Source organism: Cupressus sempervirens, chromosome 3 (assembly GCF_028749045.1).
Source record: "Cupressus sempervirens isolate cs-2001-9-10 chromosome 3, ASM2874904v1, whole genome shotgun sequence".
NCBI lineage: Eukaryota > Viridiplantae > Streptophyta > Pinopsida > Cupressales > Cupressaceae > Cupressus > Cupressus sempervirens.
Genome location: NC_143120.1, coordinates 320,972,648 through 320,996,088, shown reverse-complemented (window position 1 = coordinate 320,996,088; position 23,441 = coordinate 320,972,648). Strand labels below are relative to the sequence as shown.

Here is a 23,441-nt window from a genome sequence, read left to right as displayed (position 1 = left end):
TGTTTCTTTTTTGACAGCTGATCCTATTCCTTCAGAATGTGTAGTATAGGTTGAAAGTAAAGCCAAGGCTGTGGATGAGTTGCACAGTCACATAGAAGCACAAGGTGTACGAATGATTCAAGATGCATATAGAGTATTGAAGAATGGAAAGAAAATAACAAATGCATTGAATGAACTTCTAGTCATTCAACCATCATCTCAGTCTTTTGGATAGAGATCTAGAGGTTTGAGGAAGCATGAAGGTTGGTCGCGACATCTTGTATGAGTATGAGGTCATCTTTCCTGTGATGATGTATTATGACTATTTACATCTTATAGCCAACAATGAACAAGACATACGACTAGTGGTTGAGATCAAAGTGAGCTTGATCAATAAAGGCTTTCAAGAGTTGACATGCTAGAATTTTTGTCGAAAATGTGAATTGATTAACAAAGAAGATATCCTAACTTAGTTCATAGAAGATATTTGTCTACAACTTGAGACAAATGACTTCAATTTCAGCATGATAGATATGTTGGCAAGCTGGAAATCTTCATTGAGTGTTTTGCAAGATAAGATGAGGGAATGTAACAATGTTATTTTAGAAGGTGCCAACACATTTTAGAAAGTGACCATCATTGCACAACATACCGGTGAACCAAATGCTGTGATTTTATGAGTCTCTGCAGAAGTTTGGAAAGCTGGTTGATACTTTATAAAGATTGCTTCTAAGTGTTTTGGGCACTTATATTTCTTGCTTTTTAGGAATATATATAGTTTATGGAAGACTCTATGTAGAAGCATAACACTTTGTAAATACAGGATTACATATACTAGTATACATGCTTCATGCTATCGAGTTGGCAGTGCTTTAGGCATACAACTTTGGATAAGTCATAGGTAGTTATAGAATAAGTCAAGGTGGTTGAGGGTTTCCCCCTTTCTCTCCACCTTTTTCTCTCTTCTTTTCTTATATAAAGTAAAGAGTTAATTGTAAATTATTTATTTTTTTGATGTGCAAGGAGACTATGCTGAAGTTTCTTGTGACTTGAAAGCTTTGTATTTCTTGATGCAGAAATTCTGAAATGAATAGAAGAAGTGATGAAGGGTACTCCCCTTAATACCACAAACACATAACAAAAATAGAGAAATAATAGCAATTTGCAAGAACAAAAAATGGGCTTCTTATAATCTCCAAGACTATGGAATTACAAAAATCAGAAATACAACATGGGAAGCCCCATGAGCATTCTCTTTATAATATTTTGTAAGATAGAGCCACCACCAACAACCCTAAACTGCCTTAGACAATTCTATGACCTTCTTTATATAGGAAATTTTCCACCACCCATGAAGTTTCTAGAATTTTAGCCCTAACCCTTGAGGCCAACCAACCTAAATTATTATTATTTTTCATATTTTTTTACATTAGAGTCAGCCCAAATAATTTCATTTTTATAATTTCAGGTAGCCCAACTTCCAAAGAACATAACTTTTTAAGTGTAGCTCCGACTAACTATTATAACCACATTTCAAAAATGACACCTCCTAAGCTGCAATGCCCTCAACCTCGTTTTAGAGCCTCCAAGGCCTTCAAAATTGAGTTCAAAGATTTTGCACCAGAAATTCTCAATAACTTCATCAATACAGATGGTATGGTAATAAAACTCAACTGGTAGGCTGATATATCTAAGATGAACCTCGACTTGTGAAATCAAAACATTCTGAGCTTGTATTGTCATGTCCCCAAATTTTAATGTAATAATTAATTTATATTAATTAATTAACTGGTCCCAAAATTTAAATAATATAACAAAATGACCTTTAATGAGTTACTTTAATCAATTATATGGGGCCCAAGTTAATAATATTTGTATTTGTGGTTCCGATTGATTTAGTATATCCCAGACCCATTTTTTATTTAGTTGTTTCCATAGGTAGGTGTGGCCGTCAGCTATCTTTGTACACCCTTGGAAAAGATTTCCCTATGGGTATTTAAGTACGACATGTAGGTAGTAGTTGGTATGCGATTTGGTTTATTTTTTTTTGTACTGTGAATTCCCTTTGAGATTCTCTTTTGTTCACCATTTTGGAAGTGAAAGATCTTCCCTACTTGGCTCTTCCAGTTTTGGTGAGATGTAACCCTCACCCTATTCCGTTATGTTCTGCTTTGCTTTGGGTGCGGCACATCTGCAGCACCATCTTCTTTTGCGAATATACATTTCGTGTGTAATTATATATACTGACATTTTATCCATCATCTGTACTTGGGAAATTTGAAGTGCTATTGTTTTTTATCTATGTGCTATCACCTGCAATATAATTGTTATTTGTGGCAATTTATCTTTCTTGCGTGGATGCTTGCAATACATTGGAAATTTATTACATTCCGTTACCTCATACACGCTAACCATACGGCCTCCATCGAACATTGTATTTGCACCATACAAAATCACCTTCTCTGTTGGAGTCCCTCCATACTTGCATCATACGGACTGCTACAACAACACCGTACAAATCCCACAAACAACCATGCGGAATAGTGCCCCCATTGTACAGCTTAGATACATCACCGTATGACATACAGTCCATAGGGCCTCCAGGCCATCATTACTATACGACATCTAGGTAGTACAGATTGCTTCTTCATATTCTATGGCTGCCCTTTTCTCCACTGTATGGACTTCTAGATTCCACCATGCAGGCTATACAAGCTGATGTTTAACTGAGGGAATTGTCAAATACGGAACCTTCGCCTACGAAGGGGAACAGGCATTACATGTATGATCAACTTACTAAAAATAGTAAGTTTTCACAAATAACAACTTTGCACTGAAACAACCCTTATTGAAAAAAAAAACAAAAGTATTTTTGGGTGATGAAAGATTTCCCTTACATCGAGGATACTCTTGCATCTAGAAACAGGTGTTCCCAAACTCTTTGTTGTGAAGCTTGAGATTGATTGGTGTATCCTTATGTTGCATTGATCAATGTATCTTTCATTCAATTTATGGTTTATTTGTGGGAATCATTTGAGCACTCAATTTGGTTTCTTGAAGCCTTTGAGCTTCAAGAAATGGATTTTTGCTAGTTAAATAGCGGCTTCAAATACTTTTTGTTACTTTGAGCTTTAATTTTAAGTATCTTATTTCAGTTAGGATAGTTAGCATGAGACACTGCGCTTTGCTACTTATTCTGATTTTTCATCAAAAAAGATTAATCGTGAGAGACTTTGGGCCTTTATTATTAATCTGCCAAATATAATCATAGCTGTTGTCCTAGGAGTTGTTCTCAAGTCGACTATTGAGCCACCAATATTACCTTAGCAATAGATACTTTTTATTAAGTTTCAAGTAGTTGTTTTTCCATGTATCATTCTTGAAAAAAAGAGGTGTTGCTTAAGAGAACCACCCATTTTGTCAAATTCAGTTGTCTCTATGGAAACTACCTCAGCAAGAAGGGTGAGCCTCCCCTATTGCTGAGAGGAGAGATTTATCTCACTATACCATTGCCTACAGGGACAAGTATCGTAAATGGTTGTCTTTAGGTGACTTGCAAAAGTTTTAATCGAGTGATAAAGTGATAAAGTCAACACTTGATTTCTTGTGACACATTACAAATCAATTGTCTAGGTATGTATTTGCTTTGGGTTTCTTGGTTCTTGAGCACTTCTTTTCCAATTTTCTATTATTTTATTTCTTCCCTCATGTTTCTTTCTTGTAGAAAAATCAACTTCCAATGATCTTGTGAGCGAGGAGAGTCAATCTCCATACGAGCAGCATCTAAGCCCATCGAGGGGCCCTAATGTGGCTATTCTATTTCTGAGCTCAAGACCATGGAGATAGTTTCAAGAGAGGAAATAGAATTTTCTAAAAGATTCAACAGCTTGTTTTGTTCCCTGTAGCAGTAGGGGAAGCTAAGGTTTTTGAAATTTCAAGGCACTTTCTGGCCTTTTTCAAAATACATTTAAACCTCTCATAAGGGATGGTGGGGAGGTCGGATTGCTGTGTATAGCCTGAGATCAGGAAATCTTATCAAAGTAAGTGAGTTTTGACTGAGGCAAACTTGAGGCTCTCCAATGCTGCCCAAGCTTAAGCTTCTTTGTTTGTGCCACTGGAAATGAACAATGAAGCCATACTATTTCTGATTCACATATTACTGACCTCATGCATGGGAATGCATTCGATCTTCAAGCTGTCCACCATCAATTCTCTTTTGCATTAACAGGGTAACTTCTTAAAAAATGTTAAAATTATGCTTGCAATTTAATAATTTTTAAAACTATCATACCGCTCCATAATGCCTGCAACATGGTATGAGTAGAAAATCTGTATTTCACCAAACTTTCATAGTTGTGGATTATGTGAGGAATTAAATTATGTCGAGTGCCATTGTTTATCTGATACTCATATGATGTTCACAGCTGTGTTCATGTGTAATACTGATGCTATTAACAGATGCAATTATAATTTTGCTAAAGGAGTAGATAGTTTTCACAAACTTCACAGAAAAGACACTTATTGGAAACAATGAGATAGCTGATTTATTGTGTTCAACATGCACTTATCAAGCATTCAAAGTCTGAGAGCATTATTGTTGTGTGTATCGTGTAGCCTTCAATATCCTGGAAATGATATGTTTTTCACCAAACTTTCATAGTTGTGGATTATGTGAGGAATTAAATTATGTCGAGTGCCATTGTTTATCTGATACTCATATGATGTTCACAGCTGTGTTCATGTGTAATACTGATGCTATTAACAGATGCAATTATAATTTTGCTAGAGTGGATAGTTTTCACAATCTTCACAGAAAAAACACTTATTGGAAACAATGAGATAGCTGATTTATTGTGTTCAACATGCACTTATCAAGCATTCAAAGTCTGAGAGCGTTATTGTTGTGTGTATCGTGTAGCCTTCAATATCCTGGAAATGATATGTTTTCATTTTGTTGTTGATGCAAATAAGTAAGGTTTTTTATTGGATATAATGGGAAATTTTCAGGTTGTTGGAGATATCACACAGCAGGATTGTTTGCTTCCTGAGTATTTTCAAGGTGTTAGAAAGGTCATCAATGCAATATCTGTTATTGTTGGACCAAAGGAAGGGGACACACCTGACAGAGCAAAATATAAACAAGTATGGTGTACACATTTATTGATTTCAACTAAAGTATGAGTCAATACCATATTACCTAATTATTGAGTTGTGGGGTCATACACATTATTTATGTTTAGTAGGAAATCTGTTAATTTGGTATGAAGTTTCAAATGGAAGTTCTAAAATGGGGTGTAATGTAATGACCTCTTTCCAATTTTGGCACTGATTGTTTGCAATCAATATTTGGCTCTCAACATTGGTTCAAGTTCATGACAGCTGAAAACATTTACTAGAAGGTTGACTGTGATTTGTAGCTTCTCATGTTTTTTTGGGTTTGGCTGCAGGGAATCAAGTTTTTTGAACCTGAGGTATGAATTACCTATCTTCCTTACTGTGTTGCATTTAAACTAGCCTGCAGTTTGGTGGAATCCATACTTAACTTTATACCTATATAATACTACCACAATTTAGGAATATAGTTAATTATAACTTGGTACTCTCAATTATTTTGATAACTTTTAGACTGTACAATTTTTTTCTAACAGTTGCACAAAATTGAACTAATTTTTGCATTGCTGCTGCCTCCTCCTCCAAGTAGATAAAAGGCGATTCACCAGAGATGGTGGAATATATTGGGATGAAAAACTTGATCAATGCAGTAAGAGATAATGTTGGTCTTCGAGATGGGAAACTCCTATTTGGTTTTCAAGGTACAATTTATTATTATTTCATGTGCAACTTCTTGTGCATATAATGCATGTGGCTAACAGATATTTGAAATAATCTAATCTATATCATGGACAAAGGCTATTTCAAGTTGGATTTTGTAAAAAATGGGTCTCAGATACTGATAATTAATTAGCATGGGACCTTAAAAAAATAGGAGCATTTGAAGCTTCAATGTAGAATCACATCTGCTAATATGTGTGGAGGGAAAGAGGTACCTTAGAAGGAGATGCAATTTTTCGAAAGTTTTCCATTTAAGAAGCTGATTCGGAAAGGATATTCATAATATATATTGCTATCTCAATTTGGTTGTAGGCAGCTTTACATGCCTTTGATTTGTTTACTAAAATACACATATTATTCACTTGTTGGGTTCAAGTAGTTAGTAGTTTTTAACAGTTGTGTCTCTTTGGCAACCTTATGTGAATAAAGATATATTGTTAATACTCTATCTAGTTTGTCTTGTTATTTTTATATATTATTTCTAGCACAAGTTTTATTAGATTGAGTGCAAACTTCAATGTCATTCCTTTAAAGAAGTTGCGTCTAATTTAAGATAATGGATGACATTAAACACCAGTATAGGTTGAATGGATCACACTATGGTAAGGACCAAGTAACTAGGTGATCTTTAAGCTTCGTTGAGTAAATAGAGTGGAGAAAGTGACTACAAGAGGGAGTTGGATTTAGGAGTACAAATTTGAAGCTGAAGTCCATCCCATGCTAGTGGCTAGATTTGTACGGGGCAGTGAAGATATCCAAACATTCAACCCACTATGAATAACCATATGAAGGATGAGTCGATAGAAATAGTTTGACATCTAACTTTACTATATGAAGTGTGCACTGACCTTATAACCCAAGATCTATACAAAGAATTTATACAACCTCCTAAAGATACTAATTTATTTTTGGGAGATGAATTTCTAAGATTCCTTAATAGATGGAGAGAGGGAAGCATAGAAGAGAAACTTCTGTGGCATTAACTAGTTATTAATAAGTGAATAAATTGAGCCAATAAGTCTAGGGCTAAATATTGGACTGTACAAAAGAGAACAAAAAGACAAAATGAGTGTGATTTATAATGTGCTTGCTATAAAATAAATTATTAATCAAACTATTTTTAATGGGGCTGATTGATTTAGTATATCTCGGACCCATTTTTTTTTTGTTTTTGTAAGTTTGTGTAGTTGTCGGCTATTTTTGTACACCGTCGGAAATTTTTTTCGAACAAGTATTTAAGCATGGCTTGTAGCTAGTCATTAAGGATGCATTTAAGGATTATTTCTTTGTACTACAAATTTGTGTTGGAGTTCTGTTTGCCATTTCGGAAGTGAAAGATCTTCCCTATTTGGCTCGTGCGGTTTTGGTGGGATTCAACCCTCACCCTATTCCATTGTTGCATGTAATACTTTGCTCGGATTTGGCAAATCGGAGCACCATCTTTTGGCAAATACTAATTTAAGGTTATTTGTGTTCTAATCTCCATTATTGTTTTGTTCTATCTAATGAATTTGGATCTCTAAGTTTAGATTACATGATTGAGTTTCCCCTCCACTTGTACACCATTCATCTACACCATCGTACATCATCCTTGTGATCTTGTCTGTACGGCCTTCCTGTTGCACATACATCAATTCACGTTGTACATCTTCCACCCCACCTCCACCGTACAACCAATTGATCCATTGTACGACCTTGTCCTTTATCATTGTACGGATTATATTGGCTGCCGTCGTACAGTTTGTCCTTGCCACTGTAAAGCTTGTCTTGGCCACTGTACGGATCATTCTTTCTACCATTGTACAATTGAACACCAACTCTACACGCCAATTCCCTGACTGTACACCTTCTAGCCTCTCTCTTTCCCACCATACAACCCCTTTCAGCAACTTGGCATAGTGGAAATTAGAGGTCACAAAGGATAAGAGTATCACAACGTCTACTACTAGGAAGCAGAACATTATAGTGGTATCAGAGCTTCAATCCTGCCAGCTTGTGGATAGTGAATGAGAGTTTATAGCTTGAAGAGAAGAACCCATTCCGTTTGTAGAATGGCTGGAGAACCGAAACCCATAGTTGCCGAACTCATGGCACTACCGAGAGAACTTGTGAGGAATCAGGAACAGATCAATGATACTCAGTGACTCATGGAAGAAACTCTCAAGAAATTGGCACATAATAAAATATCTGGTGAGCAAAATGGTCACAGTGCGAACTCGGTATCGGGTAAAGAAAACCCTCATCCAACACGCTCTTGACCTTCCATGCTGTCTTTCCCTCCACGGACAGAGGCACCAAATGGAGGGAAGTAGCCAACCTTTGAAAAAAATGCAAGAACAATTGAGAGAAGACTGGAAGAATGCAAATTTGGAGTAAGACATCCTACAAAGATTACATAGATCTAAGAAAGAGATATTTGGGAGGTGGAAATTGAGGATATTTTAACGATGATCTCAAAAGGAAGTTGAGTAAAGTAAACTTGTCTCCATTTGACGGATCCATATCCATATCTGCGCAAGCGTGGGTAATGAAGGCCAATATTTACTTCCAGCTTAATCCTATGCCAAGAGAAGAAGCAATTAAATTTGCGACATTACACTTGGAGGGAGTAGCAGATGAATGGTGGCATCATGACACTATTACATTGGGGCATGATCAAATAAATACTTATGCAGAATTCATCGAGAGATTGATAGATCAATTTGATGGTAAAGATCCAAAACTCAATTTCAAAGATTTGGCATAGCTGAAGAAAACTGGATCGGTTGACCAGTACATTGCAGAATTTTAGAAACTCTCTGTTTTGGTCACGAACATTTCTGAAAGAATACGTATAGTGCTCTTCATGGACAGACTAACATAACCACTTAAAGGCTGGGTAAAAGGGTTCAATCCTGTCACCTTGTCGGAGGTCATTAAGAAGGCACAGAGTATGGCACCATCATCGGCGTCATCCTCTCATAGTTACTCACATTCCAAACAACTGGTGTTTTCTAGGGACAAAGATAATAAACCCTTTCCAAGGAAGCCATCATTGGATGAAGCAACCAGATAGGAGCTTTGAAGGAAGAAACTATGTTTCAATTGCAAGGGACTATGGGAACCTGGGCACAAATGCCTTGGGAAAGGAAAAATCCACTGCATTGAGGTCTTGTTTGATAATGAGGACGAATAGGAAGATATTCCCTCTGAAGACAACCAACACCACGAAGATACCAAAACGGTTAGTTTGAACCATACGGAAAGAATTGCAGCTTTGGTATGGCGTAGAGGGATTATTGCCCTAGCCAGTAGCTCTAGGTGCACAGTGTTTCGCATATGGGGAATCCTTCAAAGATCAAGGGTTATGATGATGCTTGATAGCAGAGCCACTCTAAACTTCATAAACTCATCTCTGGTGAAACGAAGAGGTCTACCCACAGAGACACATGCAGGATTTTAGGTCAAGATTGCCAGAGGGACCCTGCTGCCCTGCACCCACTTTGTTCCTTAGCTTAGGATCATAGTGACGAATCATATGGTGATAGAGTATTTCTTCATAGTGGACCTAGATGATATGGAGGTTATTTTTGGCATACAATGGATGGAGACACTTGATGAATACACTCAGAGCTTTAAACAAATAGACTTCACTTTTGTTGTCGATTGGAAGAAGGTTGTTCTCTGCGGAATGACCAATGAAGGACCGAAGGAAGTTTTTGCACATTAGATGGAGGCAATTTTTTGGCGTCATGATGTTGCTAGGGCTGCACATTGTTTTGTCTCAATAGAACCCTCAAAAGGGCAATGGGCACCTCCCCATGATGATGATCTCCAGAATATCTTGAGTGATCATGATGAAGTTTTTATAGACATTCCCCCTGACATACCTCCCCATCGAGGGTTTGAACATACTATTGAATTGGAAGCAGGCGCTAAACCGATCATAATCACACTCTACTATCATCCCAAAAAATTCAAAGATGAGATTGAAAAGACGATCCAGGGAGTTGCTTGAGAAGGAATGGATTCACCTAGTTCTAGCCCTTTCGCGTCTGTTACATCCCAAGGATTGGGTAAAAGGGTTCAATCCTGCCTCCCTGTCAGAGGCCATTAAGAAGGCAAGGAGTATGGCATTATCATTGGCATCATCCTCACAAAGTTACATTCCAAACCGTTGGTGTTTCGAAAGGACAAAGATAACAAACGTCCAGTGAGAAAGCCGTTGTTGGATGAAGCTACCAGACATGAGCTCCAAAGGAAGAAACTATGTTTCAATTGCAAGGGACCATGGGAACCTGGGCACAGATGCTTCGGGAAAGGAAAAATCCACTACATTGAGGTCGTGTTTGATGATGAGGACGGATAGGAAGATATACCTTCTGAAGACAACCAACCCCACGAGGACACTAAAATGGTTAGTTTGAACCGTAGGGAAAGAATTGCAACATTGTTATGGTGTAGAGAAACTATCGCCCTTGTCGGTAGCCTGAGGTGCACGGTGTTTTGTGTACGGGGAACCCTCCAAGGACAAAGGGTTATGGTGATACTTGATAGTGGGGCACTCTAAACTTCATAAACTCATCTTTGGTGAAGTGAAGAGGTCTACCTACGGAGATGCATGCATGATTCTAGGTCAAGGTTGCCGGAGGGACTCTTTTGCCCTGCACGCACCTTGTTCCTTAGTTAAGTATCATAATGGCGAATCATATGATAATTGAGGATTTCTTCATAGCGGACCTTGATGATATGGAGGTTATTTTGAGAATATAGTGGATAAAGACACTTGATCAATACACTCAGAGCTTCAAATGGACGGACTTCGCTTTTGTTGTCGATGGAAACAAGGTTGTTCTTTGTGGAATGGCAAATGAGGGTCCAAAGGAAGTTTTTGCACATTGGATGGAGGCAATTTTTCGGTGTGTTGGAGTTGCTTGCGTTGCGCACTGTTTTGTCTCGGTAGAACCTATAAAAGGTAAATGAACACCTCCCCAGGATGATGATCTCTAGAATATCTTGAGTGATCATAATAAAGTTTTTATAGACATTCCTCCTGGCATACCGCCTCATTAAGGGTTTGAACATAGTATCGAGTTGGAAGCAGGAGACAAGCCAGTGCTAACCACACCCTATCACCATCCCAAGAAATTCAAAGATGAGATCAAAAAATGATTCATGAATTGCAGGAGAAAGGATGGATCCGTCCTAGTTCTAGCCTTTTCGCTTCATCAGTGATATTGGTCAAAAAGAAGGACAACACGATGGGCATGTGTGTTGACTACCGTGCGTTTAATAAAAAACAATAAAAAATAGATATCCCATTTCAAGGATAGATGAGTTGCTGGATGAATTACATGACATAGTCTATTTTTCAAAAATAGATCTCCATTCTGGATACCATCAGATCCGCATGAGACATGGAAAAGATGGCTTTTTGTTGTCACTACAGGCATTATGAGTTCCTGGTCATGCCGTTCGTATTAATGAATGCACCTGCTACATTGCAATCATGCATGAATCACATCTTCAACAAACAATTTCATATGTATATATTGGTATTTTTTGATGATATTCTTATTTATAGCAAGACATAAGAAGAGTACCTAAAGCATTTGGATGAAGTCCTACAGATCATGAAGGATCAGTCATTTTTCGCCAAGTGATCCAAGTGTGAATTCGGTATGATAGAAATATTGTACCTGGCGCATGTTGTCAGTAAATATGGAGTCCAAGTTCATCAAGAGAAGATTTAGGCTATCCTTGATTGGCCTCCCCCAAAATCATTCATGTTGTTGCGAGAACTTTTTGGACTGTGCAATTGTTACCGGAGGTTTGTAAAAGGATTCTCTTAGCTCAGTGCCCCATTAATAGATCTAATAAGAAAGTGGTCCTCCCAGTGGAATGAAAAGGTGCAACTCACTTTTGATAAGCTAAAAGAAGCAATGAGCACTTGTTTCGTACTTGCATTACCTGATTTCACTCGACTGTTCATTCTAGAGTGCGACACATCTAGAAAAGGCATTGGCATGATACTGATGCAAGATAAACACCCCATACCCTACGAGAGCAAAAAACTTACACAAACAAAACACTTATGTTTCATTTATGACAAAGAGATGTTGGCCATCGTGTATATGCACTAACCAAGTTCTAACATTACAAGTGGGTGCCAAGTTTGTCATTCGTATGGTTCACAATAGTTTGAGATATTTTCTAGAGCAACGGGACTTGAACGATAGGAACCAAAAATGGTTAAGCAAGGTTTAAGCTTTTGATTTTGACATTGAATATGTGAAAGGAAAGAACAATGTGGTTGCAGATGCTTTGTCCAGGAAACCCGTCATCTGCTTACTGACCCAGATTTTAGTTGATTGGAAAGCACATTTGTTGGTTCAATATTCCAAAAACACATTTACCTGTGAGCTAATGGATGGCAACACCTAGGATGGTTAGTACAAAGTGCTGAATGACATCATTTACTATAAAAATCAGATATTTCTAGTGCCAGAATCCAAATTGAAGCAAAAAATCTTGAAGGAGGTAAACGACACCTTTGGTAGGGTACCCTAGCTTTCTCAAAACTTATAGACGTCTCAGGGAGAGGTTTTCATGGAAAGGTCTTAAAGGAGACATATTGTAGTATGTAAGAGAGTGTGGTCTGGCAACAAAACAAATCCGAACATACTCTACCCGTCGGGTCACTGCAACATTTACCAATTCCAAAACAAAAGTGGGAAAGTATCTCGATGGATTTCATTATTGGATTTCCCAAGGTGAATGGAAAGGATTGTATTTTCATGGTTCTTTGCCATCCCCTCAAATTTTTAAGCCATACAGGTAGCCGATCTATTCTTCAAAGAAGTCTTTCATCTACAAGGGTTACCCTGAAACATTGTTAGTGATCGGGATGGATGATTTATCAGTATCTTCTAGACCGAACTGTTTTGACTAGTTGGAACAAAATTGTTGCCAAGTACTAGTTACCACCCTCAAACAGACGGACAGACAAAGATTGTGAACAAGTGGCTTGAAGGCTACCTTCAAAACTACGTTTCGACATAGCAATGGGCGTGGGTCAAATGGATGCAGCTAGGAAAATATTGTTACAATACCACTTACCACATGTCCATCGAGATGACATCGTTCAAAGCACTATACAAGTACGAACTCGTTTCTTTCATCGACACAATTCTATGTGATAGTTGTGCACCAAGGGCGAGGGATTGGCTTCAGGAGGGATAGGACATCTTAAGATGTTTGAAGGAAAACTTACAATGGGCATTGAATCAACAAAAGATGTATGCCTAGAGACATTGAATCAAGAGAAGTTTCGAAGTGGGAGACTTGGTCTATCTTAGATTTCAACCATACCGACAATCCTCATTTAAGGAAAAGGAAAAGGAAAATTTGAAGTTATGATTTTATGATCCTTATCGGGTAGTTCACTGCATTGGTGAAGTTGCCTATGAGTTGGAACTTCTAGAGGGGAGCCATATTTATAACATTTTTCATGTCTCCTGACTTAAGAAAGCTGTGGGACAGAACGTTATGGTAGCTGCAGACCTTCCTCTATTCAATGAAGAAGGAAAACTTGTATTGGAACCATCCGAGATCATCTAAGTATGTGAGAAGACCCTATGAAACCGCACGGTGAAGGTATATTTGGTACGTTGGAAACACTTTCGATTGGATGATGCAACGTGGGAGGGCGAGTACATTTTACAGCATCTAGCATTGCATTTGCTTGAGGACAAGCAAAATTTGGGATGAGAAGACTATAATATTCCCGTTGTAAAATAAATTATCAATCAAACTTTTGTTATTGGGGTGACTGATTTAATATATCTCAGACCCATTTTTGTTTTGTTTTTGTAGTTTTTGTAGCCGTTGGATATGTTTGTACACCCTAGTAAAGTTTTCCCTAACGGGTATTTAAGCACAGCTTGTAGGTAGTCATAAGTATGCATTTTGGATTATTTCTTGGTACTGCAAATTCTTGTTGGAGTTTTGGATTGTTTGCTATTTTGGAAGTGAAAGATCTTTCCTATTTGGCTCATGCGGTTTCTGTGGGACTCAACTCTAACCCTATTCCATTGTTGCATGTAATGCTTTGCTCGGATTTGGCAAATTGGAGCACCATCTCTTGGCAAACACTAATTGAAGGTTATTTGTGTTCTAATCTTCGTTATTGTTTGGTTTTATCTAATGAATTTTGATCTCTTACTTTATGGTGGCATTACTGGACATTTCCCCTCCATCCATACACTATCCTCTTGGTCTTCATTTTGTACAACATTGTCTCCCTATTCCACCATTGTATGGCATTGTCTCCCTCTGCTACTGTACAGCCACCATACCTATTCCATCATCGTATGATATTACTCTCCCTTCTACTGTACGACTAGTTACTGTACAACCACCATACTATACGAACTGTTTATGCTCCATACCGTATGTCCAAGTTACCGTACGTCTAGGAATACTGTATTGCCAGTTTGGTCCATTACTCCCACTAATAGCATGATCACCACTTGTTATAGATACCGTACGAACCATTGGATTCCTACCGCTGTGCACCGTACGGTCACTTGGTTAGGTTGCCAGGTAAATCTCTAGATTCGTACACTATCAGGACAATTTGCACAAGCAAAAACTGTCATCGGATCATCACAAGTCGTACATTTGCAGTGAGAAATCTGCCTAAGATTGTTAAGCCTACTAACATTGTATGCAAGGAATGTATTTTGGCTAAGTAGAGGAAAGTGTCTTTTCCTAGCAGGAAGTTCACTACCATAGAGAAGTTGGAAATTGTTCGTAGAGATTTGAGTGGTTCTGCAAGAACCAGAGGATTCTATTGTGAAAGGTATTATATGATTTTTGTTGATGATTTCACTAGAATGTTGTGGGTAGCATTTCTTAAAGAAAAATCAGAAGCTTTTGAGAAGTTCAAGATATTTAAGAATAGAGTTGAGAATGAATATGGTATTAAGATTAAATGTTTGAGATTTGATAGAGGAGGAGAATTTACCTCTGGAGAATTTAACATATTTTGTGAAGAAAATAGAATCAAAAGACAACTATCTGCACCTAGAACACCTGAGCAAAATGCGATTGCTAAGAGAAGAAATAAATCTATAGCAGAGGTAGCTAGAGCAATGCTATTTGAGAATGATATTTCTAAGACATTCTAGAGAGAAGCAGTAAATACAACAGTGCATACTCTGAACAGAGTACAGATTAGAAAATGAATGGACAAGACACCTAATGAACTATGGTTTGGACATTCACCATCTGTCAAATATTTTAGAATATGTGGGAGCAAATCTTATATTAAGAGAGACAATGACATTGGTAAGTTTGATCCAAGAAGCGACAAAGGTATGTTCTTGGCTACTCTTTGAAAAGTAAGGCTTACAAATGCTTTAACTATAGAACTAAGACAATAGTTGAGTGCGCAAATGTAAGGATTGATGCGAAGTTTGGAACCAAAGAAAAGATGATAAATTATAATTCAAATGAAGAATTGGATAACTCTGGAATTGTTAGACAGAATGTTAAAGTTTTCCTTAAGACTAACAATGACTTGTAGAATAATGCGCAAATTACTGAACAAGGAGAAGAGTAGAGATCTGAACCTAGAGAAGAGATAAGAGTTGAGATGTCAACTTCTACCCCTAACAAAAATCTGACAAGGAATCACCCTCCTAAGCAGATAATTGGAAGTAAGGACAAAGGAGTAATGACAAGGAACAGAGTAAATGAAGAGATATGTTTGATATCTCAAGTTGAACCAAAGTGCTTAGATGAAGCAGTCAAGGATAATTACTGGATCCAAGCAATGAAGGAAGAATTGGGTCAGATAGTTAAGAATGACAGATGGGAATTATTCCTAGACCAAAGGACAAGAATGTGATAGGAACTAAATGTGTTTTCAGGAATAAGATGAACGAGCAAGGAGAAGTTTTGAGAAACAAGGCCATACTTGTTTGTAAAGGTTATTCACAACAAGAAGGCATTTTTATGAGGAAACATATGCACTTGTAGCAAGAATGGAAGTAGTAAGGATGTTCCTGGCTTATGCAGCAAACAAGAAATTCAAGGTTTATCAAGTCTGCATTTTTGAATGAAGAACTAGAAGAAGTCTATATTGAGCAGCCTAAAGGTTTTCCTTTATCAGAAGACAAAGACATGGTATGCAGATTGAATAAAGCTCTTTATGGTTTGAAGCAAGCACCAAGAACCTGGTATGCGAGGTTAGACAGTTACTTGGTAAAGCTTGGATTTGCCAAAGGTATAATAGATGGTAACTTGTATCTAAAAGAAATGGAAGATGGTTTTTTGATCATTGTAATATTTGTTGATGACATCATTTTTGGAAGCAATGATGACGCTAGTGACAAATTTGTTGAAGATATGAATAACGAATTTGAAATGAGCATGATGGGAGAAATGAAAATTTTCCTAAGATTGCAGATTGCACAGAATAATGATGGTATATATATCTCACAAATTAAGTACCTGAAAGACTTGTTGAAAATGTTTGGTTTGGAAAGTTCTAAACCTATTGGTACACCTATGATAATTGATCATAAGTTATCTAGCAAAGATGAGACACCTGCAATAGAACGAAAGAAGTATAGATCAATGATTGGAGGTTTAAGTATCTAACTCACACAAGACTAGATATAGCAAATGCAGTTGAGATAGTAGCTGTCGTCGGTAAATATTGTGTAGCCGATAGGGTGTGTGTCAGGATGTATCCCATCGGTATATGCTCCTTCGGAAAGGTTCTTTTTATGTAGCCAACAGGCCCTTCGGTAATTGTCATGTAGCTGACAGACTCCTTTGGGAAGGTTCTTTGGAAAGTATTTATACACCCTTTTGGGTCATTGTAAATCATCATCTGTATGTAATCTCTTGCCATATGCGAATAGTACAAGGAGTTTTTCTATTCTTATCTGTTATTTGTATACGTTGATTCCTTTACCTAGTATGGTAAACATTTGGTGCCGTTGCCCTATGAACTTGGGAGGGAGGAATGAAGATTAATGCCAAATCAGCTTAACAAGGATTGAAATAAGATAAATGGAAGAGATGGAATACGTACTGCACAGGAAAATTTAATTTTGGCACAACAAGCCGAACATAGACGGAGGTTTCAGCAAATTACCAACGGACACCGTAGCGTTGAAGAATTGTTGGAGGAGACTCGACAATGGGTGCAATTGGTGGAAGAAGCAAGGGAGGAGTTTATAAACCTGCATACGCCGAGGGAAGAGAATCTAGAAGGAAGGGGATCGAATCGCACGACTCGGAGTGCCGAGGGAGCACGAGCGTGGAGTGAACTCTTCGTCCACAATACACTTTCAGAATGGACAAATTCACTTAATGGAGACCCTTCTTCACCAAAAAGCACAGCTGTCGGGATACAAAGCGTTGGTGCCAGAGTGCAAAGCATTGGTGTCAGAATACAAAGCGTTGGTGCCGGAGTACAAAGCGTTGGTGCCGGGATACAAAGCGTTGGTGTCGGAATATAGAATGTCAGTGTCACAATATAGAACAACGCCCCTACACATCCAGTAATAGTGTCAGGACCAAAGGAAAAGTTGCCAAAATTTGATGGTGATGGAGCAGCCAATCTAGTCCGACATTGTAAAACATGCGAAACAATTTGTAGGGCAAATGGCGTAATAGATACAAATGAATGGGTTCGACAATTTCCGGTAACCCTATGGGGGGTAGCAATCGATTGGTATGCCGATACGGATCCGCAAAAATTAACCTGTTGGGACAATGTTAAAAAAGAATTTACCACTGAATTTCAATTGCTACATGATCACAATGAGATCGTAGTCGAGATATACAACACAAAACAGGGGAGGAATGAAACAGTCCGAGTATACATCAGGAAATTAAAGGACTTAATAAATAAAATGGAAAATAAGCTAACAGATGGGTTGCAAAAAAGATGGTCCATTGAAAGCCTATGCCTGAAATTGTGGAAAAAGATGAAGATTGTGCTGCCCTTGATATACACTAAAGCATACAATTGAGCAATGAACTTAGAAAGTGAACAAAAGACAAAAAAGAAAAAGAAGAATAGCTCATCCGATTCAGATGATGCAACGCCTTCGGAAGAAGATAGCAATGATGATGAAGGCAGCAGCAGGAAGGTCCGAGCCCTCCAAAAGGATATGATCCGGATGATGAAAGAATTTAAGAACATGCAGAAGGAGACCAAGAGAAATGAGCTATGGTGCGCAGACTACAAGACAAAAGGCCATACGAAGGGATCCTGTCCAAAGGCCTAGTTCTGTGAGATCTATTAGATCATGGGACATTCCACAAAAGAATGCCCCTTCAATATGAAAACAAGAGGACCTCAAGTGCTCCTCATGCAGGAGGCTTCTGTGTTAGGAGGAACCGGTAACACCAGTAATACCGGTGCCACGTCGGGCGGGTACAGAAACAATCGCTGAGGGCAAACCAACAACAACAATGCTAATAATAATAATAATGAGAGCTGTAGTCGAATTCAATACGATGCGAACGGACGGCCGATTGTTCGCGCATGCAATTTGTGGGGCCACTTTTCCCGAGACTGTACAATGGCTAACACACCAAAATTATTATGCAGATGGTGTGGACCCAGTGATCATGAAGATGCCAAGTTCCCAAAATCCGGAGTAAATTTGATCACCATTAGGACGGACGAAGAAGAGGTCCTGGCAATCACACAGAAACAAGCAAAACTCTACCCCGACCCGACGGAAGAAAAGAAGAGACTGGAGGAAGCATGGGCAAAAATTTAGAAAGCAACGCAGGCGGAGAAAGCACACTTGAAGGATACTACTGGTACCTCTGCAAGGAACAACGTGGAACAGAATATTGTATGACAGATATTACAAATCGAGGTACTAGTCAAAATCAATGATCTGCTACTCACAATGCCTCAACTTCGATCAGCACTCACGAACATCACCCCGTTTGCTAAATTGCCAACAGAGCAAGGAAGAGAAAAGGAAAGTGGTACAAGTGCAAAGGATCCAATGCTGCTGGCTCTCTCATCTAGATGGCATCTGACAGTTGTCGAAATGAGAATTTTGGGGACTGTTTTGACAAATACGATTGTGGATAGAGAGTCCGGTGTCAATGTGTTACCGGAGGATACCTGGAAGAGGTTGGGACAGCGGATGTTGTGGCCACCTACATTCCAATTATTAACGGCGGACTAGCACGGGATCAAACCGTTGGGAGTCCTCACGGCACAACTGGTCACAATTGGAACACAACCATTCCTGTTTGACTTTGTCGTCATCCTGCTGAAGAGGAGAGGATATGATGCCATTCTGGGCCGAGGATGACTCATACAAGCAAAGGTTAAGCATGACTAGAAGAAGAATACCCTATCAATGGAGTGCGGAGGTAGAAGATTCATAATTGACCTGCACACACAAATGGTAGGTGAGGAGGCAGCGTCATTGGATTTCGAAGGCTAAGGTGGAGAGGATGATGAGGGGAAGAAGAGAATGGAACCTGATGAAGAGGGAGTATTGAGACTGAAAGGAGGGTCGAATGAGGATGACCTAGACTCGTTGAACGACCTTTTTCACTAGCAAATGGGGGATTACAAGCTCTTTTCGAGTTGTAATATGTTAAGGGTCGACGAAGGTGAGAAACAAGAGAGAAATGAATGTCCGAAGGAATACAGAGAAGCGGAAGAAGGAAAGGCAGTTGAGACTGAAGTTGAAGGGAAGAACATATAGTACAAACCCAGAAAAAGGAAAGATTCCACCATACGACCGTGCAGAAAGAAAATGTTATGGCAAACCAGGGATATAGTAGAAAGGCGCCGGCAGCAAGGAAAACACATCATATGTTTTGCACAAGAAACAAAGAGGAAGGGTTTAATAAAAGCTTTAGCGGTATGGAGTGAAAGTTCTAAAATCAAGAATACAATTATTGACGGCAAGGAGTGGCAGCCAACGGAATTCATAGTACCGAGTCTCGAGAACAAGGTGGGTGATATGGAAAACTTGAGGGAGAGATCATGTAACTTAAATAAACTTGATGACCGACAATTTCAGGCACAATGGGCCACGGAGGTAATGCAAAACAGGCGCAAAGCGTGGTATGATAAACACCTGAAACTGAATAAGTTTCAAGCAGGCCAGTTAGTGTTGAAGTATAATGGGCGGGATGAAATCAAACTTGGAAAGTTCAGAGTCAAATGGGTAGAACCATACAAGATATGGGAAGTTGGTGATAACGGAGTGATGAAGTTATGGACGCTCGATGGGAAGTACCGGGCACGGCGAATGTGTCAAAAATCTATCATGAAGGGAATAGTCCCTCATCGATGAATAATTGATTGAAAATAGAGAAAAAAAAGAGCAGAAAAAGTACCGTACAACATTGTGTAACACTGTACGACATTTTATAAGGGGTAGCATTCACCGTACGACCCTTTTCTACCTGTGTGACCCTTTTTCAATAGAGCAAATCGTATGACATTCCAAAGTTGAGACATTGTACGGCATGAACGCCTCCAGGCAGGCACCGTACGGATGCATAAAGCCCTCCAAAAATCACATAGGGCATGGTGATTACATGTGCTTAACCGAATGGCATGAACACTTCATATTTTGAGCACACTCTAGCCGTACGGCCCTCCAGAAGACATAAGGCCGTACGGCCTCGACTGTAGGTGCCATAGTGTGCATCGCCAATGGCGTATGGTGTTAGAAGTTAAAACGCAGCACTAAGCGTATGGTGGTCATGGGTTTCAGTACGGTGTTCAGTGAGAGAAAAAAAGAAGAGGAAGTGAATTGTACAGCATTACAGAGTCCTCCAAGAAGACGGTACGGCTATGGCAGAAGCAATCCATTGTGTAGCTATACATTGGCCCGTACAGATCCAAAAGAAGGGTGATAGGAGGTTTTCTTAAAAAAAGAAAAAAAAAAGAAGACGATAGATTGAAATAGTTTGGAATGGGTAACGCATGATACCAAAAGGAACGGAAAGACATAAGCAGGTAGGGAATGGGTATCGCAATAGGGAGCGCGCCTCAAGACCCTGCTGGGGGTGATGCCCCCTAGACCCCCAGTCGGTGCGGTTATCAGTTGTGGGAAGTGTGACCAGTTGATGAGACCTAGAGCTGCTGCAGGCATGGAGTGTCTGTGTACAAGAGGCACTTGGAGTAGGTGTTAGACATGAGGCTGTCTTGGTGGATGCATAGCAAGCTCGAGAGGGGCTGATCATCTAGTTGGAGGCAGTACAACGACACTTGGCTCAGGGTACCTAAGAGTTGGATACAGAGAAAGCGGCATAGGTGGCTGTCAAGGTCAGCTAAGGAGACAGTATTATGTTAGTAGAGGCTACAAATGCAACGTGGTTTGGAGACCAGTTTGGTGCAGGCATGAGACAAATGTGAAAGTGGCGTGACAGAAACAGATCTATCTTGTAGTTAGTCAGTTAATGTATTCCGTTTTGTTAATGTGTCTCTGATATTTTGTAATTGTCATCCAGAGACTACTTTTCTTTTTGGGGGGGATGATGTCATTGGTAAATATTGTTTAGCCGACAGGGTATGTGTCAGGATGTATCTCGTTAGTATATGCTCCTTCAAGAAGGTTCTTTTTATGTAGCCGACGGGCCCTTCGGTAATTGTCATGTAGTTGACAGACCCCTTCGGGAAGTTTCTTCGGAAAGTATTTATACACCCTTTTGGGTCATTGTAAATCATCATTTGCATGTAATCCCTTGGCATATGCGAATAGTACAAGGAGTTTTGCTGTTCTTATCTATTATCTGTATACGTTGATTTCTTTACCCAGTATGGTAAATAGTAGCTACATTTCAAGCTGATTTTAAAGAATTGCAACAGTAAAGAGAATATTCAGATATCTGAAAGGGGCATCTGACTATGGAATTTGGTATGACAGATCAAATGATTTCACACTTTGTGCATATAATGATGCTGATTGGATAGGCATTGTGGATGACAAAAAGAGCACCAGTGGTGGAACATTTTTTTTTGCAGGAAGATTGGTTTCTTGGTTAAGCAAGAAGCAAGATTGTATTTCACAAAGTATAGTTGAGACAGAGTATGTTGCAGTAGCAAATAACTGTAATCAAGTTATGTGGATGAAGCAAATGTTGAAGGATATTAGAATCGGGATTGAAGAACCTGTTATCATTTACTGTGATAACATAAGTACAGAATGTCTAAGAATCCTGTATTCAATTCTAAGACTATACATATGTGCTGAGAGAGAAAGCAACAGAAAAGGAGATCAAATTAGAGTATATAAGTACCAAAGATTAGATTGCAAATATCTTTACAAAGCCTTTGCCTAAAGATACATTTGAGTACTTAAGTGATGCTTGGGGTTATGCCCTTGCCTACTTTTGAGTAGGAGATGTAGAGAGCACATCAGTCTAGTGGTACAAAGCACTACTATTTGACTGGACCGAATGTTGATGCTTCCTAAATGGGTAGTATTTCGTATGTACTGAGTCATGAAGGACTCTTGGTATTTGGTATATAGTATTGAGTAGTGTCTTTGGACACTCGAGCTAGTTTTTGATTTGATCAGCTAAATAGCAATTGGTATTGTGATTGACACCTTTGACGTTGATGTCATTGGGGGAGAGTTATCTTTTTAGAGAGATTTAGAAAGATTTATGTAAAGATGCAAGAATATGCACTTGGTGAAGAGAATTTGAGAAGATGCCAACAACATGCAGCAACAGAAGTTTACTTGGTATTCTTGGAACTTAAATAGTTTTTCATCTATGTTGCCATCAATGCCAAAGGGGGAGATTGTTAGCATGAATGTTGATGATACTACTTTGAGGGAGTATCCTAAGTATCAGAGAGTATTGATATGTTGCATTCATGACTGTACTTGTAATTGATGTCAACTTAGTAGTGTTTCTACAGAATCTGGAAGAATAGCAGTCAGAGATTTTATGTTGCACAATAACTGAGTAAGGGTTCAGTGATGCGCAATTAAGGATATGTTCTTGAGAGTGTCCTGATGATTGGTTAAGATGATAAAGTAAGAATTGAAGATGTACAACAGTTGTGTTTGATTTGTTGTGAGCAGTGTTGTCCTGCATTTTATCACCACAAAATGTTGGTAGCAATGTTGAGTGGATATTTTACAACTGACAATTTTGAGGAAAAATCCAATCGCAAAATAGGATGACTAGCCACAGCGTGTGGGACAGTCTCTCCTACCTTAAAGGGAAGGTTCCTCCTTCTCATCGTTCCTTGGATCAACTCAAGGTAAGCAAGAAGTCTAGAGATTTTTTAAATTGGTATTACCAATATCCTTTCTTCTTATCTTTCAAGAAAGACTGCACTTACTCAGTGCGAGTAATGGGTAAGAAAGAATGCACTTACTCATAGTGCGAGTAATGGGTAGGGTGAATCTCTAACTACACTTCTATCAAGAGCTGGAAATAGCGACATTGATAAACCTTCACTAACTCAAAGGCTAGCTGAAAATGTATCGGTTTGGCTCTAGGTCTAGTCGTACTTCTATATGAATTTTTTTTACAATTAGGGCAGAAAGACTCCTAAAAGTAAAAATAACTATTTTGCGAATTAAGAAAAAAATATAAGTGACAGACAAAGCTTTTAG

At 38.7% G+C, this 23,441-nt stretch overlaps 1 protein-coding gene across 2 annotated transcripts in view; it reads left to right on the top strand.

The window, feature by feature from the left end:
- Window positions 1-23,441, top strand: part of LOC149566284 (NAD(P)-binding Rossmann-fold superfamily protein) — a 206,992-nt gene that overhangs the window by 77,823 nt on the left and 105,728 nt on the right. For both annotated transcript variants that reach the window (XM_089819692.1, XM_089819691.1), the window contains exons 5-7: window positions 4,987-5,121; window positions 5,427-5,450; window positions 5,681-5,792. In XM_089819692.1, the coding sequence (XP_089675818.1) occupies window positions 4,987-5,121; window positions 5,427-5,450; window positions 5,681-5,792 (271 nt within the window). The remainder of the gene's footprint in view (window positions 1-4,986; window positions 5,122-5,426; window positions 5,451-5,680; window positions 5,793-23,441) is intronic.